Here is a 17,124-nt window from a genome sequence, read left to right on the forward strand (position 1 = left end):
TTTAGGCTGTTGCAATTAGTGCTGTTAGCATGGCTTTAGCACTAAATTATGTACCGAGCCTTAACGGAGCGCCAACAAGAGCATATCTTTTGGCTGTGTTATGAAAACCCATGACCGCAGCTAAGCGTTTGGTGGGCTTCTGGGGGGGGAACCCGCCGCCGTCTCGCACCATTTCTGTCATCCTGCTGCTTCCCCCCTGTCCCGGTGTCAGGGGGACGCTGCTCCCAGGCTCCGCTCAGACGTCGCACAGCGTGGGGCGGGGGCTCTCCGGAGAGGGCGGGGGTCTGGTTCGGTTTTAGGGTGAGGGTTTTTGTTAAACGCTTACCCGGTGCTTACCCCGGCGGCAGCCTGGGGGCGCGGGAGGTCCCGCTGGGAAGGACGGCTTCGCTGTCTCTGCTGCTCGTCTCCTCCGCTGCAGGCGGGGCCGTACCCGCGCCGAGGTACCGGCCCGCCGGCTGAGGCGCCTGCGCCCGCCCTCGCCTCCCGCCCCTCGGCGCATGCGCGGCCGCCGCTTCGCCCGCCGCGGCGCGCCATGGCGGGCGCGCTGAGCGGAATGTTCGGCAGCCAGCCGCCGGGGCCGCCGCCGCCGCCGGGGCCTCCCGGCGGGCCCGGCCCGGCCGGCCTTATCCCGCCTCCGCCGGGGCCGCGCAATCCCAACAACACGCTGGTGGACGAGCTGGAAGCGTCCTTTGAGGTTTGCGGGCCGGGGAGGCGGAGGGCCGCGGGTGGGCGCTGCCCTGGCGGCGCCGCCTCCCCGCGTCGCTCTCAGCTGCGGGCTCCCCTCTCTCGCAGGCCTGCTTCGCCTCGCTGGTGAGCCAGGACTACGTGAACGGCACCGACCAGGAGGAGATCCGCACCGGTGAGGCCCGGCGGGGGCAGGGGGGCCGGCGCGGCGGTGCTCAGCGCCTCACGCCCGCCGGGCCGGGCCGATCCCCGGGCGGTGCCGGGGCGCTGCGGCTCGGCGGGGCTGCGCGCCCCTCGCCAGCTTCCCCTCGGGCTTCCCGTAGAGTGCTGCGGGCGCCTTCGGGCCGCGCCGCGGGCGCCGGCTGCGAGGCCAGAGGAGGTTTAAAGACGGTTTCAGGGCCTTCGGAGGATGGCCCTGGGGTACGCCGGGGTTGATCGCCCTTCGCCGCAGGTGGAACGCTGCTCGCAGCAGCGGGAGGCTGGCACGGAGAGAAACCCGCCCGGGAGCGGTGGGGTCTGGTGGGCTGCGCGGGGCGGCCTGATGAGGCGCTGCGGGTGCGAGGCCTGGAACACGGTGGGGAAGGGAGACCGAGACTGCTCGGCGGCAGCGGTGTAAGCCTTGGGCGGGAGGCTTACCGACACCGAACCGATACGAGCAGCACGGTGAAAAACGGCTCTTGACTCCTTTTTACAAGTGTCGTTTTCCTGAAAATTTTCCGAAGCCAGACTCTCAAGCTCCCTTTGGAAAACAGCATAAATGCTTTTGAAGACTGCTTGCTGGATATTGGGTCGCGTTCATACGCTGGAATGGGACGGCTTTCCTTACCAAGACAGTAGTGCCCAGTATGGGGGGGCAGAATGTTCTAAACATGCCCGTATTTTAGAACCTTACATTGAGCTTGTTGCTTGGGCAGGCGGTGAAATATTTTCTTTATTCAGCCAAGTTCCACAAATTCTTTTATTGCTCTTTCTCATTGTCAAAAACACCATAAAACTTGGGAAAAGGAGTTGTTGCCTTGCACCTTTAAAAGAAATTCAGAAAGTTTGCAAAGCATTGTTTTATACAGAGACTTAATGCACATCCTGGTTATATATATATATATGTGTATGTCATTTTGGTAAGCCTGAAGATTCTCTTTCTAGAAAGTACTGTGAAAAGCGTTGTTAACAGTGTGCAGTCAACTACCAGTATCAGCCTGATAACTTCTTTTCTGGCATCTGTTCTTTCCATTTTGTTATTTATGTTTAGGTGTTGATCAGTGCATCCAGAAGTTTCTGGATGTCGCGAGACAAACTGAATGCTTTTTTCTGCAAAAACGACTGCAGCTATCAGTCCAGAAACCAGAGCAAGTCATTAAAGAGGTACATTTAAATTAATTGACCTGTGTTGTGCTAGAGCAGCTAAGCTGTGTACCAGTACAGTTAATCACCTTGTTCACAGTAATTGGGGGTTTCTCAGCATGGTGCTGTATCCTAAGTTGGTAGAACTCGACTGTAAACATCGCTCTCTCACCGTGAGCCTGGAGAGGCTGGATGCCCGCTGCTCTGCAGAGTACTGGAACACAGATGAGAGTGTCATCGGAAGAAACAAGCTAGGCAGTCAAATTTTGCTGGAAGTAATGACCTCTGAAACACGTGACTCCAGGGAACGGAACTAGTGCATTCCCAGTGCTTTCCATCTTGTTTCATTAGACACTTTTCCATTATTAGAATCCCTGTAAAATCAGCTTCAAAACTCAGCTAAAAAAATTACGTGCTCCTTATGCGAGGTGGTTGTTCTTATGAATACTGTCTGTTTACTAATACATATTTTTTCATCCGTAGGATGTTTCAGAATTAAGAAATGAATTGCAGAGAAAAGAAGCATTAATTCAGAAGCATTTGGGTAAACTGCGGCACTGGCAACAGGTCCTGGAAGATATCAGTGTACAGCACAAAAAGCCTGCAGAAATGCCTCAAGGTCCATTAGCTTACCTAGAGCAAGCATCTGCTAATATTCCTGCTCCAATGAAGCAAACGTGATCCATGGTTTTACATATCTGAACGCTTTCAACCATGCAAAGCAGTGGTGGTCTCTTCACTTTGTATGCTTTTTGTATAATGTAATTTGTAATACAAATATAAATAGTGAAGACAATTAAGTGAAATAAATTCCTTTTTTTTTCCCAACAATATGGATTGGTTTTATATTTCAATGGAAACTATGCAGAGTTGCTAGTCAAGATGCTTTCTGTTAGAAGTGTGTTAGAAGCAGCCTGTTCCTTCTAGAAAGGGTGGCCCTAGCTTTCCCCTAACTGTATCTTTGCAGGTATGATTAAAATACTTGCAAAGATTACTGTTTGGTTTTACTGGAAGATTTAAATGTTTTGTGATCCAGTAATTATCCATAAGTCCCACTGCAGAAACACCCTTAGAATTGTCCGTATATAGCTCACATCAAGAGTGTACTTTTTTGGAAGTGAATTGTCCCTCTCCACTGGACTTTTGCTCACCTCATGAAGGGGTCTTGAGATGTGCAAATGCTTACAGGATGAAATGAAACTGCAAAATGCATGCCCCTGGCGGGTGTGTAGTGGAGGCCCAGTGTTACTGGTGGTCTGGCTGTCAGGCTAGTGTAGAGATCGTCCAAAATACCCCCAAAATAAAGACCACTCATTGTGGATGTCATGTGGGTCATCAGCACTGCCCAGTCTACAGAATTAGCTGCTGCTGTGGTGTGCTATTTGGTAATCTTAAATGTAGCCAGAAAAAACAGGAGGTAGAAATAGCAAAGGAGTCCTGTCTCTGTATTACTGGGCGGCAAGCTTAATTCATCCGCATAGCCAGGAAAGCCACTTTCTAGGGACACCATTTTGAGGACAAAGTTAATTAAAATAACATAACCCTGGAAATTAGTAATTGTGTAGTGAGCTTCCTGGCATGCTTTAAAAATTTTTGGGGCAGAGCGGATGAAAACTAACGAAAAACTTGGCCCTGTGCTTTTCTGATCTTCTCACAGGTGCCAAGGCACTCCTCAGTGTTACTTACTGTACACCATTTTATCCCCTTGATTGCGTGTATAAAAAGTGTCTTTTTGCCAAATCTGATCCTAAAGTCTTCTTCCAAACCAAGCAGTTCATCATGGAAAAAATACTAAACAGCTGGGATGAAACTATTGGCCTGTAGAAGCTTTCTGCCCCTTCTGCCACCTTTTTACTATGAGTGAGGTGCAGTGGCTGCTTTGTGGTAAGTGCTTGCATCTGTTGGTACAGTTCTTGCTGGCTGTTTGATGGAAGAAGAGGTTAGGCTGGAGGTACGCCTCTTCGCACACATAAAATTTGTTACATAGGTGGGCCCTGCTGGCTGAAATTAAATGGGGATTCAAATCATACAGCAGTTGAACATCATATCTTAAACGCTAGGCTGCTGGTTGCAAAATTCCCTGCTTTTCACATTTGTTGATGAATTACCTGAGGGTTAATTTCTTCCTGGGTGTCTTTCCTCCCAGTAATGAGTTACCTAGCATGATCTGATAAATATTGTCACTGGCCCACTTCGCATTTAGCTGGGCATAAGGGCAATACTGAGATAAAATGTACAAGTACGCAGTTCCCTTAAACCTGGAACTTGGAGTGTATCAGTGTGACTCACGCTTCAGCATAACATAGCGCTATTTTGCAAAACATGGAAATGGGTGATTTACAAGCAAGTTTTAATGTTCATACTTACATATTATCCTAATTTATCAGGCTGATTGTTACATGTATTGAAGTGCAACAGGAATATATTGCAATGCTGTCTAGACAAAACAGTTTATTAAGCAAACCAGAAAGTATTTCTAAACCAGCCTGCTATAAACATGCTGTTCTTGGAGGTATACTGCATGCTGTACAGCTTAAAATAAGTTTAACAAAAACCTATTAAAAACTTTAAAAATTACATTATATGCAGAAATTATTTTAAACAGATGATGAAGTAGATGTATAAACCTACAGAAGTCACCTACAAAAGTAAGATCTTTTCAGCTGAAGCCAGACTGACGGGATGTATCAGAGACCAAACTGCATATTTAATATCATTGTGGAGTGGTACAGTCTCTTGATTAAAAAGTCTCTTCACATAACAGTATCTGGAATTTTGGTTTTTATTCATTTTTGAAGAAGTTGTTCAAAAAAATGCATTTTTCTGAAATTCATGCCTATAACTCCATAGTAATTAGACGTAAGAGATTGCAGTTGCTCCTAATTATTTACTTGGAAATTACACCTCTTTTTTTTTTTTTCTCAATCCCATATTAGATTATCATTCCCTAAAAGAAAACAGGAACAGCTTTTCTAGTATTTCTGAGAAGTATGCACATAGTTTACTTTAAAATGAAAAATATTTAGTAAACCATTCTTGATGCTTAGTGTCTTGTTTTTGGTCATCTTTGGTTTGTGGCGGTTCATTGTCATGTGTCCTGTGCAAACAAATAAGCATTAGCATCACTTACTTACAATCTTACCAATATTTAATACTTTTTTCCTGGGAAGACACGTGATCCTGTGAATGGGTCTGTGCACACAGGAACTGGATAAGGCCAGAAGGTGCCACCTACAATTTCTAGTGGGATCCGTGCTAACAGCACTGGTAGTAACACAAAGGGAAGCCTGAAGGAGAGCTGAACAGCGATGGAGAAATGTTTGAATGTAATTCTTGGCTTGACATCTCAAAAAATAAAGATGCTTCAAGAATAGGAAGTCTTGAAAAGCAGAAAATAGCAGCTGCAATTAACTGTTAAAAATACGAAATAATACAATTATGCATTAAAAATGTTGGGTAAAAGATTTATTTGGAACTGAAAGATTTAGCTGTATTTAGCTTTTATAATCCTATTACACAGTCCCTGATTTTTCAGCATTCAGGATGATTTTTAACATTTATATTAATTTTGGCTAGCTTATAGTAGCAAACACGACTTCACTTTTGATTGATTTAAAAGACTAAGTAGCAGCCAAACTACCCTCAGTCTCCCTGTCCCTTTAAAATAAAAGCTGATTTGCCTTGCCAGCCGTGTGGCATGACACAGAATGCTTTTATCTTTAAGATGTAGGAATTGCCAAACTGGATCCAAGCCCGTGTCCTGGGTTATTGTCTTTGGCAGCAGTCAACACCATCTGCTTTCAAGAAAGAACTCTGTAGCACACAATTTACAGGATAACTAATCTCCTCTAGGAGATAGGTGAGAAAGCTGGCTTTTGTCCTGAAGTATAGTGAGAGAGTTTTATTTTAGATATCTATCATTATAACTCTGTATAATATTAGCTACATACACTTTTAACTGTTTCTAGAAGAGAGAGTTCAGTCATGTTTATAGAACACTAAACATAGTTTAAATAATAACTAATAAATGTGAAGAAATATTCAAGGTTTTCAGAGAAAAAACATCAGACTAAGAATTTTCTAGTTAAATATTTGTTAATCAACTTTTAAGTCTATAAACTCTTGCCAAATGATTAGCCTAGATTAATTCAAGTATCTCCTCAAATAAAAATATGCCATCTACATCTACCAAGTGCAAAGTGAGGAAACAAAAATAAGAAGGGAAACACATCCTTAAGAGAACCACTGATACGTGCCCGTGTTCACTATTCACTACATCCTTAGCTAAATACTTCCAGTGCTCCTCTTTTTTGTATCAGGATGGGTTGCAAGCATAAGCTCTGCTGGGCAGTGATTATAGCCTACTCCTGCAGTCAAGTTCTGGGTCTGTCCACAGAGAACTGAACACATGGAGTGCACTGCAAGACGGGAACCTTACGTCATCGTTTATTTCTGAATTTCTAATGTCTTTGACTTGCATACAGGATTCTGAGTATCAATTCATTTAACATCGTACAAGTAATTGCAAAATGGACACATACCTTGTTGCAGCACTGATGTCTGAGGACTGTGCTGCTGGAGAGCCCACCCTGAGGCAGCCAGGACTCCGGTCTAAGCTTGTAGATTTTGTTATCTGAGGAGCACTTCTTTTTGATCTCAAGTCACAGCTCAGAAAGCTCTTTGCGTAGGAAGCTAGATTCGGAACACTAACAACACGACTGGGCACCTCAACCATTTTCTTCTGCTGCTTTTCATCGTAACAGAAAACTTCATTACACACACTTTTTTATTTTACACATTATACTATAAAGATCTCAGTAATACCTCATTCCTAGTATCTTGTGAGGAGCACTCAAAAATTAAGATTCTCATCTTTTTCTGTAGGTATTTAAAATAAATTCTCAGGGTATACTGTGAGGATCCATGGATTAGGCAATCCAGCTAAAACAACTTGTGTATTTGACCTTGAGGTTTCAGGTACATCAAAGCCGATAACTTTGCAGGGATACTCAAAGCTCAGTTAGGTGCTTTCCACCAACTCAAGCTCCCTTCTTTCTATGACTATTTGTAGACAGTATCATATGGAGGGGCTGGAATGACAAAGGGCAAATCCTGAGCAGCCTAAAGGCAATTCATAATTTTGCTTGATGCATGCAATATCCCTAATAGCAACTCCCAAATCTGCAAGCAACGGCTGTGTTTATCCCAGTGAAAGACTTGAGTTCTTTGGGGCTCTAGCTTTATATTTGCTTAAACAGCTGTATTTATGTGCATTTCTGCTGAATATATGTTACACTCAGCACCTAGCTGGCTTACTGGAAAGAATTCTATGAATAACATTGTCATAAAAAATTAATAGGACCTTTATTGTCCTGATCATCTGTATGATTCAAGTAGCAATAAAATACGATGATTTGCTATTTTAATTGCTTTGTCCACCATCTTACCTTCATGGAAGGAGTCAAGCATCCTGTATTAGGGTTGAAAGAAAATGATCGATTCCTATAAGATTCAGTGTTAGCTAAAACTGAATGCTGAAATTTTCTTCCTTCCTAAGGGGAAAGAAAGTTATGTGTATGAAAACATTTGTTTGTTGGAAGTTGGTATGGAAACATGTATTTGTCAAAGTATTCCAGAACAGAAAAAAAATATCAGTCTGAAGCAATGTATGAAACACTCAACAGAGCCTTCCAACAGATTCCAAAATATGTATGTACATATAAAAGGAAATCTTACCACCAGCTGCTTTATAATCTCTTCTCTCTCACTTAATTTGTCTTGCAGGCAGCTTATAAGGTGTGTATCTTCTGATCTGGACTCCCACTTTCTTGACTTTTCTTCTAATTCTTTAAGTCTGTGTCAAAGAAAGAATGCAGATCAGAAAAAAATTTCCTCAGACCAGGTTCAAGAGATACCTGGGCTGTACTCTGCCCTAAATTCAAAGCCTGAAAGACAGGGACGTAGTCAGGCCTCTCTGATAAAACAGCATTTTTTAAAAATGGCCATATGTACATAGATTACATGTAAGTATAGCATGCTGTGGAGTTCCAAAATAAATCGCCACTGGGGTTAACCCACAACATCTGTCCAGTGTAAAATACTAACAAGCTAGCACATCACATTGCTAGTCTCATTTCCTAAATAAAAAAGTCTGCTTCACAGTATCTACGCGTGTCTATATTAATCTATTTGTTCTCTTTTCTGACCCTGTAACTTCAGAATCCACAGGCTAATTCCAACCATACTTGATAGAAGCCTCAGAAATACTCAATTCCTACAACTTTCATGAAAAGAAAGGCTTGGATATACATGCTGCTTTAGTGAACCCTCTAAGTCCAAACCTGTAGTGTAAGTTCAGCTCCTCAAATGCCTTAATCAAGGGAAAAGATTCACATGAGAACTTACACCTTCTTAGAGACGGGGTGGAAACATACATTTGATTGATCCATAAGAAAACAAGTCATTATTTCATCAATCAAATTCATTAATTTTGCTGCTTGAGAAACTGAGCGATATGAAGTTCACCTGCCATACTGAGAAACGTGTTACAGAATACAAACCACCACTTTGTGGGTTTTTTTTGGTGAGGGTAAATATTTTTGAGAGGATTTCACCTCCCATCTCAATACTCTCAATTTAGTGTATCTCAGAGCTTTGATAGAATGGTTTGAGACCTGCTTATGTGCAAGCAGGTCTCTCTTTTGGACCTATGCTGCACAGCTGAGTAAGAGAAAAGGATCAGGGATATATATAATCACAGGGATTATTTCTGAGGGGCCTCTCTGTACAGTTTGAAGCACCACAGAACTACTTAACTCCACAGGAGGCTGCAAAGTTCATTTATTTATTTATGTGAGTTAGTGGGGTTTGTCCTGGGAAATTTGCAAGGAAGTAAGAACGAGCAAGACCTTAGCCTCAAACACGCTGCTCTGCCGAACACAAGATCATGGATCAAGGCCTCTGGTATCAGCTGTGATAAAGACGATTTTGCACTCCATAGAATTAGCATAGGATAGCAAGATGCTAAGTACAGGTTTTAATTTAGCATTGTAAAACTATGTATAGTGCCTTATATTAAACAATATTCAGAGTTTATTACAAAATATCTGGGTCTTTTTGTGTTTGCAAAGGAAATACCTATACAATTCTAATTCGCTGCTTATAATAGTCTACCTGTGAGTAACAAAAAAAATATACATACTAAGAATAAGAATTTCAAACAGAACTCATTGCCAGTATGAGCCAGTTTCTTTAAACGACTTACTCAGTTTCTAAGGAGAAAATCTTTGCTTGGAGATGTACCCGAGTACTGCTGAAATCAGATAGTATGTTTTCAATTTCCTTCCCGTGATCTTGTTTCAGTATGTCCAGTCCTTTTCTATGCTTGATATTAAGGTCTTCTACCAGCAGCCTTTCACTGGTATTAAAATATGTCTGAATTCTCATGTTTCAATACTAGTTTGTTATCATTGATCAAAGCATGCAGTTTTGAGGTCTTTTGTGGACTACAAAAGCAGTTAACTGCATGCAGCTCTGGGCTTCTGCTTACTGATTAGACTTTGACACTTCAATTGCAATCTGAAGCAGAACCACACTAACACTGAGGAAGAGGAAAATTATTTGGAGACCTTCAGCCTTCAGGAAATGGAGGGTCTGTTCTATATAATGATGCTATTGATATTCTGTCTATGGTTAGTTTGTACATCAATCTGAATGGTCAAATATGACAATAAAGTACCATAGGAATTCACTTGTATCAAGCAAAATTATTTTGAAATCGCTGAGATTTTAACATAAGGCTCCGATGCTTTATTTCATCACATCATGGCACCAGAAACATTTAATGCTGCCTACCACCATCCTAAAAATATATTTTTTTAAAAAAATGAAGGTAAGAAATGTTATAACAATGCCTTTAACTTCTGCATTTGTCTTTAACAAACATTGCATTTTGAAAGATACTGCTATTTGATTAAGACTGTCAACTGAAAACTAAAAGATGCCTAACATTTTTTCAAGCCTAGCCATAACATTGCTTTCTGATACAAACCCCAAAACCAACAGACATCTACTGAGGAACCATTGTTAGCTTGTTGCCTTTTGTTTGCTAATGTTTTTTTAAACCTTGGAGAAACTTTTTCATTAAGTCAACGCAGAGCCCGTGTTCTGTAGTTTACTGATTAAAATAGGACTCTAAACTCAGGAGAGTCACACTCAGGAGATTAACAATTGTAAGTTTCACAAAAGGTATTCAGTTCATCTTTTTTTTTCTTTCTTTCTTTTTAATGTATTTCTAAGCCCCTTTCACTTGTTTCTGAAATGCTTCTGGAAAGGCCAGAAGGCCCACAAAAGGTTTCTGCCCTTGAAGTTCGAGCACAGCCATGGGAGTGATTGATATGGCACAAAATAAGAAGCAGAAGAGTAAGACTAAAAATGGGAGCAGAATCTCTGAAATAGATCTTCAGGAGCAGAATAAAAGCCTTCCTTCAGAATAGGCATTTTGAGACTTGTTCTCTCTTCCCATAAAAAAACCTTTAGTCTAATCTCATTCTAGTCCTTGCAAAAGGTTCCTGTACCGGAGGTGGAATTCACACAATTCAAGAGAATGGAACTGGGAAGGCATCTCTGCCCATGGCAGGGGAGTTGGAACTGGACGATCTCTAAGGTCCCTTCCAACCCAAACCATTCCATGATTCTCTGATTCTGTGATTACTTCAAGCAGATTACTGGTTTCACTTACCTAGCAACAGAAGGAATAGTAATTTTAAATAATTTGTTATAAAAATTTGGCACATGCAAATAACAAGCCACTATCAGCTTTCCAATCAGAAACAACTACATAGCATAAGAGAAGGTCACTGTTGTTAACGTAACAGTAAAAAAGCTGTATGTATGCACTCACCAATTTAACCATAGCCCTACCCAAATTATTGGTCCTGCAAAAGCAAAACAAGAGCTGCAAGTTAATGTTCCAGATCTTCCATGGGTTAATATCAGCATAGCCTGCATCAGGTGCCCGGGACCATTTGAGCTTTTTGGTTCTATCTCCTGCTATTTGAAGGATTTCTCCTTACATAATTTCCATTAGTGCTTCCTTCTCAAATGCTTACTGTTGTAGAGCTACAGCTACACCATCTATCCCCTGTAAAGATTATCCTCCAGCCCAGCAGCTTTAGCATTTGAGGCCATTTAGACCTCATCGCTGACATATGAATAATTCTTCTCTTCATGAACAGAGGCTTTAAAATCCTTCAAGGCAGCTTGAGGGCACTGATGAAACTCTCTGGTTTGCAATTCTTTCTGTTGATCTTGCTTCAAAAGCTTGAAATGAAAGACACTTTCAAGTAACCCTCGCAAGAGTGCAAAGGAAAAAGAAAAAAGTTTCTTTCTCATTCTTTAAATATCTACTGACTAGTATATGCAACAAAATTACTGTGGCCACTCTGACAGTCTGCCAAGAAACAGTGTATCCCTTGAGTGCTTTTCTCCAGACTACAAAGGACACAATTTTACAGATTCCTTTAAGGGTGTACCCTTCAGAAATACTTTTATAGATACAGCTTGAGCAGTTAGGAGCATACATTCTACATCACTGCAGAAATTAATTGAAAGGTACCCATGCACCAGATCCCTCAATCTCTCTGCAAAGAGAATGTGTTAAGTACAATCATCCAGAAATTTTGAAGGATTCAGCAGCCATACAAATGCACTGGACAGTGAACCCCAGTCTTTTCTCCCACGTAAAAGGCAAGTAAGTCCTGCACTTTGTACACAAATATGAAGACTGCCATTACTGCAGTGCAACACATGCTCCAAACCTGTGGCTAACTAAGAGGATGTAGTTCACCTTCTACAAAGACAACCAAGACTGCAAGTCACCTTGCCCTTCCTGTGCCCTGACAGCATATTACAGCTCCAGGCTTCCATCAGCCCAGAGGCGCTGTCAGTGTCTGCTGTCACTGCCCCTACTCCCCCAGCGCAAAGTTGGCTGTTGCAGCCAAAGCAGAGTCTCACGCAGTACATACGGCCTTCTCAGGTGTCCCCTTTAGGGTTAACAACCCATTGGTTTCAGCTACACAGAGTACGTATAAAAAACCTGGTATTTATTCTCAGAGACTTCTACATTTTTTCAATAGCTCTGGGTGAGTTTGGGATTTGTTTATGTCTTCTAGTGCCTTTCAAAGGCTGATGTTACACAGATTTTCTCAGGTCACTCCTGTAGAGCTACACTGGACATATTTCTCTGTGACACATAATGCAACAGTTAGTTCAAATGCTTTTATTATGGCTGGAAAGAAATGTGAAATTAACTACTGCTTTTCCAAAACTTCATAACCTCTAAAATTAGTACTTTAGAAAGGAGAGATTAGGACACTCTTGACATTTAGAACACCTCTGATTCTGGCATTATTATTGACTCTGAAGACTGAAATGTGAAGCGTGAATTTAAGGCAAACCTTCTGTGCAGTTTCTCCCTATCCTGAAGCTGTGCAGCTTCTTGCTTCTGTGACTCCAACTCGGCGCTGAGTAGCTCCATTGTGTCCTTCAAAAGTAAATTCTCTTTCCTGAGTTCAGAAATTTCACTCTGACATTTTTCCAATTCATCATGAAGAGATCTGATCTGGCTCTGGCTACTTCCTTCCTAAGAAAAAGGTCAAATTTAGTTATTCACAGCCTCTAATTGTTTAACATGAAGAGCTCATCGGAAATGTGTGCATTGAATTTTTTGTGAACTGATTTTTCAATTCTATGTACATTTCAATGTGCAAGACAAAATCTGTGTTCAAAAATTTTTCCTGAACATATTTTATTGTCCCCATAAAAATTATTTTATTGTAACATTCATTCATTTACTTGTGGTTTCTAATCTTTAAATGGAAAAAAAAGCCTGCTCATAGGGAAAAGATAATGACCAATACTAGCATTTTAAAGTGTGACATAAGAAAATGAAATTCAGTCCATTTCTGTAAGAGATTCTGTACACTTTTATTATCTCCGGAGAGAGAAATTTGATACTATTGCTTTTGCAAAACACAACATGGCAACAAAGTAGGAACTGGATTCTTGCCTGTTGCTTCTTCAGTGTCCTCACACTCCTCAGCTCCATTTGGAGTTCTTCTATCTGTTTCTTGAGATTAGTGCACGATGTCTGTTGCTCAGAGAGTTCCATCCTTAGAGATCCTAGTAACAATCAGACAGACAATCATTAACGCAATCAGAGGCCAGCTGGATGGGGAAGGTGGATATAGACAGTGTAGATGAAAACATTAATACATTACATTTTGCTTTGTTCCTCAACTCCTTCACCATTAAGTATAATAAACACTCTGGTAAAAGACAGGCCTCCTGTTACTAGAGAAGTAACTCAGCTGAGCAATAGTAAGAAGATACAGAGCTACAACAGCAGTGATTCAACATCGGAATCAGAGAGCTAATTCTGTGGCAGTTGTTTTGCAGACTAAATCACTACAATTGTTTCTTCTAACCTTGAACTTTACTGGAGGACCCCTGAGCTTCCCTGTTAAGTCCACTGGTGTTTATAGAGAGCTATAAGGCAGACTGAGGGCGGCTCTGGTTGTGTTAGAGAAGTATAACACCAATGTAAGGTGATCTGTCATACACTGCAACTTCTGTGTATACTGGGTACAAGTTTTGGGATGGATCAAGTATAAGGAGAAAGAAATTTTTTCTCTCTTTCTACTGTCTCTCTACAACTTTTCTTGAAAAGGACAGAATTTACCTATTGAATATATAAACTTTGGAGTGCAACAAATCTTTCTAGCAAATTTGAATTACTGAAAAAAGCCCCAAGCAAAGAATCCAGTTTATACTCAAAATACTTTCAAATTATTCTTTCTTGAATTTGTAGATGAGCTCTAATAACCTGAGTTCAAACCCGGAGATATTACAGGTCCTCCTAATGCAGTGTTCTGTTTAGTTCTGAACAGTTTAGGGAACTTTCTAAACTGACTAAACAATACACATGGAGCAACTGATCTCCACTGCTGAACTCAATACAACAGACTTGAACCACATACAATAATTCTTTATATCACAGAAAAAAAGAGGAAAATCATAAACACTAACTACCATATTCCAATTTAATATACCTGATAACGCATACTTGAATGTTGTACACCAGACTACTCTCCCTGCAACATTCTGCTGCTGACAGTCGAGAGTTAGGTTAACAAAGAACATTAAGTCTATATTGCTGAAATTGCAGGGTATGGAAGAGGAGATTCACAAAGACCTGAGTTCCCAGAGATGGGAAAGAAAATGACTGAGAGAAAAGTCAGTGCTTCTCAGCATATAATCAAGCAGTAGGAACTGTGCATGACATGAGACATTATACCTAGCAACAGGGTTTGCTGCTTCTGTATCTGCTCAAGTTCATCATGTAATTCTTTCTTTGCTTTCTCTTCCAAGGTTTGTATTTCCAGCCTATGAGACTGATGTTGCATCTTGAAAGTCTCATCAAATTCCTTTTTCAAACGTTCTTCTGTCTCCTGTAAGCAAAAGCCCCCCCCAAAAAATACCAAAGTAGTTGGAGCCTATTTATCACCTTGTTTTACCTGTAACGCCAGGATGAATCTGGTCTTTCAATGTAGAACTTTTATGTTCATCATCACTTTACATGACACTTCATCAACACAGGAATAAAAATGAACTGAAGTTAAAAAAAAAAACTTAATAGGCACAAGAGAAATTATCAAGATATCATGTTAGATTTGTTGTACATCTTGAAATAATAACACTGACATCTTTGCAGTATTTGGCATTAGAAAGATGTTTTATTATTCAACATACAAAGCCCCCCAGATTTGACCTGTACATCATTACTTATGCATCGTTGTTAGAAGTGCTGCTGGTACACTGGAAGCAACAGAGGAGTTGCTCTGCAATGGCTCTGAAAGCAAACTCCTATCCTCAGTTTCATTTTTACCAGCTTACTGCCTTCAGCTTGGTTTTATTAAAGCTGTGATTTTATTCTGAATATCTAAACAAGATATTAAATTCCACTTAGGGTGGTTTTACTACGTATGTTTTATCAGGAGGTTTTCCCTAAAGTGCATGATATCAACAGGGACATCTGAACGCCGTGGCACAATCACATGTAGATTTTTTTAAGTTAATTTTTTTTCTCAGCTCAAACAGCAGTATTCTTTAGAACCTCAATATACTGCATTAACATTTTGTTACTGACATGAATCCACTCGACCCTTTAAAAGCTTTGGTTATCCACTTACAGAATTGATTTCTTGAAGGTATCTAAGGCAACACACATCATTATACATTTCTATTATATTTCTTTTAATGTATTTATGTATAAATTAATAATAGATGAAAAAGAATAAAACTGTGTCCTGTTAACAATACACTTAGGAATTCCCTTGCATTTCTTAAGCAAGAGCACAGCTAGAGGAGCTTGTATTCATCGCAGTCTAACTGTAGAAGGTAGGCTATATTATTTTACGAAACTATTTCATTCACACTGTGGTCTAAGTTCAAATGTTAAAATGAAAAAAAAACCAAGGTGAAGGTGAGGAGATTTCAAAAATCACAGAATAATTCATTACGTGCAACAACAGCAACCCATCATTAAGATAACTTCAGATAAGCTAGTTTTGATAATTGGCTCTAGCTAATATGGTTTATACCACAAATAAGATTTTTTTTTTTTTAAACTAGTTCATTGTAAACTGACCTTGAGTTCCTGAATTTTGCTTTTCTCCAACATTTTTAAGACTTTTTGATGTGATGCCTCCAGCTGTAGTTTAACATTCTGGTTTTCTTTAATAGTGTTTTGAAGATCCTGCAAAAGCTTCTCTTTTTCTTTGCTGGACTGTAGATTATGTTTCTTCAGTGACTCCTTGAAATTATTTGCTTGTTGGTCTAATATTTGCTTCAGCTGAGCCACCTTCCAGAAAAATAAGTCAGCAGGATAGGATTAATGGCTGCATTCACAATGGAGAGGAATTATATAAATTTGAGTACATTTTATGAACTTGTGTTGCTTTATGAAAAATACGAAGATGTGTTTCATGCAAGGAACCCCTTCTTCAGTGAAGAATTACATCTCTTTTGCATATACTGACTGTTGTCCATCAAGTACTTTTCTTAAACTATTTCTTTTCAAATCACCTCCATCTCATAGGTACAATCCATAGTTCAACTTGCACAATAATTATGGCACAAACTAGGAGGCAGGCCTAAGTCTGTGCTTATTGTTATCCTGAAGGTGTACCACTACAAAGTCCATTTATATAAAGCAGTAGATTAAAACCAATGGAAACCAGAATTTGGCACATCACGCTTCAGATTTGATTTTCTCCCCTCTCAATTGAATTATTAGAGTAGACATGTCTATAATGGCTGACACACAAGCAACAAACAATACCTGTTTGTAAGGATAAATTTGTGGGGATTTTTTTGGTGGGAAAGGAAGAAGGAGTCTTTTCTATTTGGTAGGTTTTCTGAACTTTCAGCAAAAACTTGTATTTGCCCTTCTCAAATTTGCTATTGGAAGCATCATAGCTGTGAAATTCTGAAAAACTGCCTTCTGCACAGAAGGAGCATACATAATTAGTAAGGTAAATTAGTATTTTTGCTGCTGTATCTGACTTCCAAGTGTGCTTTATTGCTGAGCCATGCCTCCTGAAAAACGTTTATGTCTCTTGCCTTTTCTTTTTGGGAGCATGTGAAAAAGGATGGTCTGTTTTCCATTTTTTATATACTTCTACTTTCCAGCCTTACAGAAACCAAATTCAAACTATGAAAGGAAGAAGCTGGCTTCCTTAGAATTTCATGTGACTTGAAATGATTCAAATGATGTTATATGCCCCTGCAAATTGGATATGATACAGATTATAACCTGTGACTGCATCCTATTCTTTCCTCTACACTAATCTATGTTCTTTTTCTCTTCTTCAGTGTTGCTTTCATTTTTTTTCCATGCATACTGCAGGCAATTTGTTAGTTGAGGAAGCACTGTAGCTTTAGCTAGCTAAAGAGTTGCTTGTAACTTCAGCTGCACACTGGTGGTTCTTTCTGATGCAGCACCACAAAAGCTGGATGAAGATTTACTAAGCGGGCTAA

General features: G+C 40.4%; 2 protein-coding genes across 3 annotated transcripts in view; one reads left to right on the top strand and one right to left on the bottom strand.

Annotated features, from left to right (window-relative positions):
• The first annotated feature begins 522 nt into the window (after positions 1 to 522).
• On the top strand, positions 523 to 2,856 carry MED28 (mediator complex subunit 28). Its single transcript, XM_075420604.1, has 4 exons — positions 523 to 694; positions 793 to 859; positions 1,934 to 2,046; positions 2,509 to 2,856. The coding sequence occupies exons 1-4, from the start codon at positions 533 to 535 to the stop codon at positions 2,704 to 2,706; spliced, it is 540 nt and encodes a 179-aa protein (XP_075276719.1). The 5' UTR covers positions 523 to 532; the 3' UTR covers positions 2,707 to 2,856.
• A 1,389-nt stretch (positions 2,857 to 4,245) lies between these two features.
• Positions 4,246 to 17,124, bottom strand: part of FAM184B (family with sequence similarity 184 member B) — a 47,887-nt gene continuing 35,008 nt past the window's right edge. Inside the window, exons 4-11 of one of the 2 annotated variants that reach the window (XM_075420603.1) lie at positions 15,734 to 15,946; positions 14,381 to 14,534; positions 13,094 to 13,206; positions 12,483 to 12,667; positions 7,762 to 7,879; positions 7,473 to 7,577; positions 6,567 to 6,769; positions 4,246 to 5,122 (exon numbers count right to left, since the gene is read on the bottom strand). In XM_075420603.1, coding sequence (XP_075276718.1) covers positions 5,032 to 5,122; positions 6,567 to 6,769; positions 7,473 to 7,577; positions 7,762 to 7,879; positions 12,483 to 12,667; positions 13,094 to 13,206; positions 14,381 to 14,534; positions 15,734 to 15,946 — 1,182 coding nt within the window. In that variant the 3' untranslated portion in view covers positions 4,246 to 5,031. Of the gene's footprint in view, positions 5,123 to 6,566; positions 6,773 to 7,472; positions 7,578 to 7,761; positions 7,880 to 12,482; positions 12,668 to 13,093; positions 13,207 to 14,380; positions 14,535 to 15,733; positions 15,947 to 17,124 lie in introns of both variants that reach the window. The other variant, XM_009934352.2, reaches the window with a different exon arrangement.

The sequence above is a fragment of the Opisthocomus hoazin genome, chromosome 5 (assembly GCF_030867145.1).
Source record: "Opisthocomus hoazin isolate bOpiHoa1 chromosome 5, bOpiHoa1.hap1, whole genome shotgun sequence".
Taxonomy (NCBI): domain Eukaryota; kingdom Metazoa; phylum Chordata; class Aves; order Opisthocomiformes; family Opisthocomidae; genus Opisthocomus; species Opisthocomus hoazin.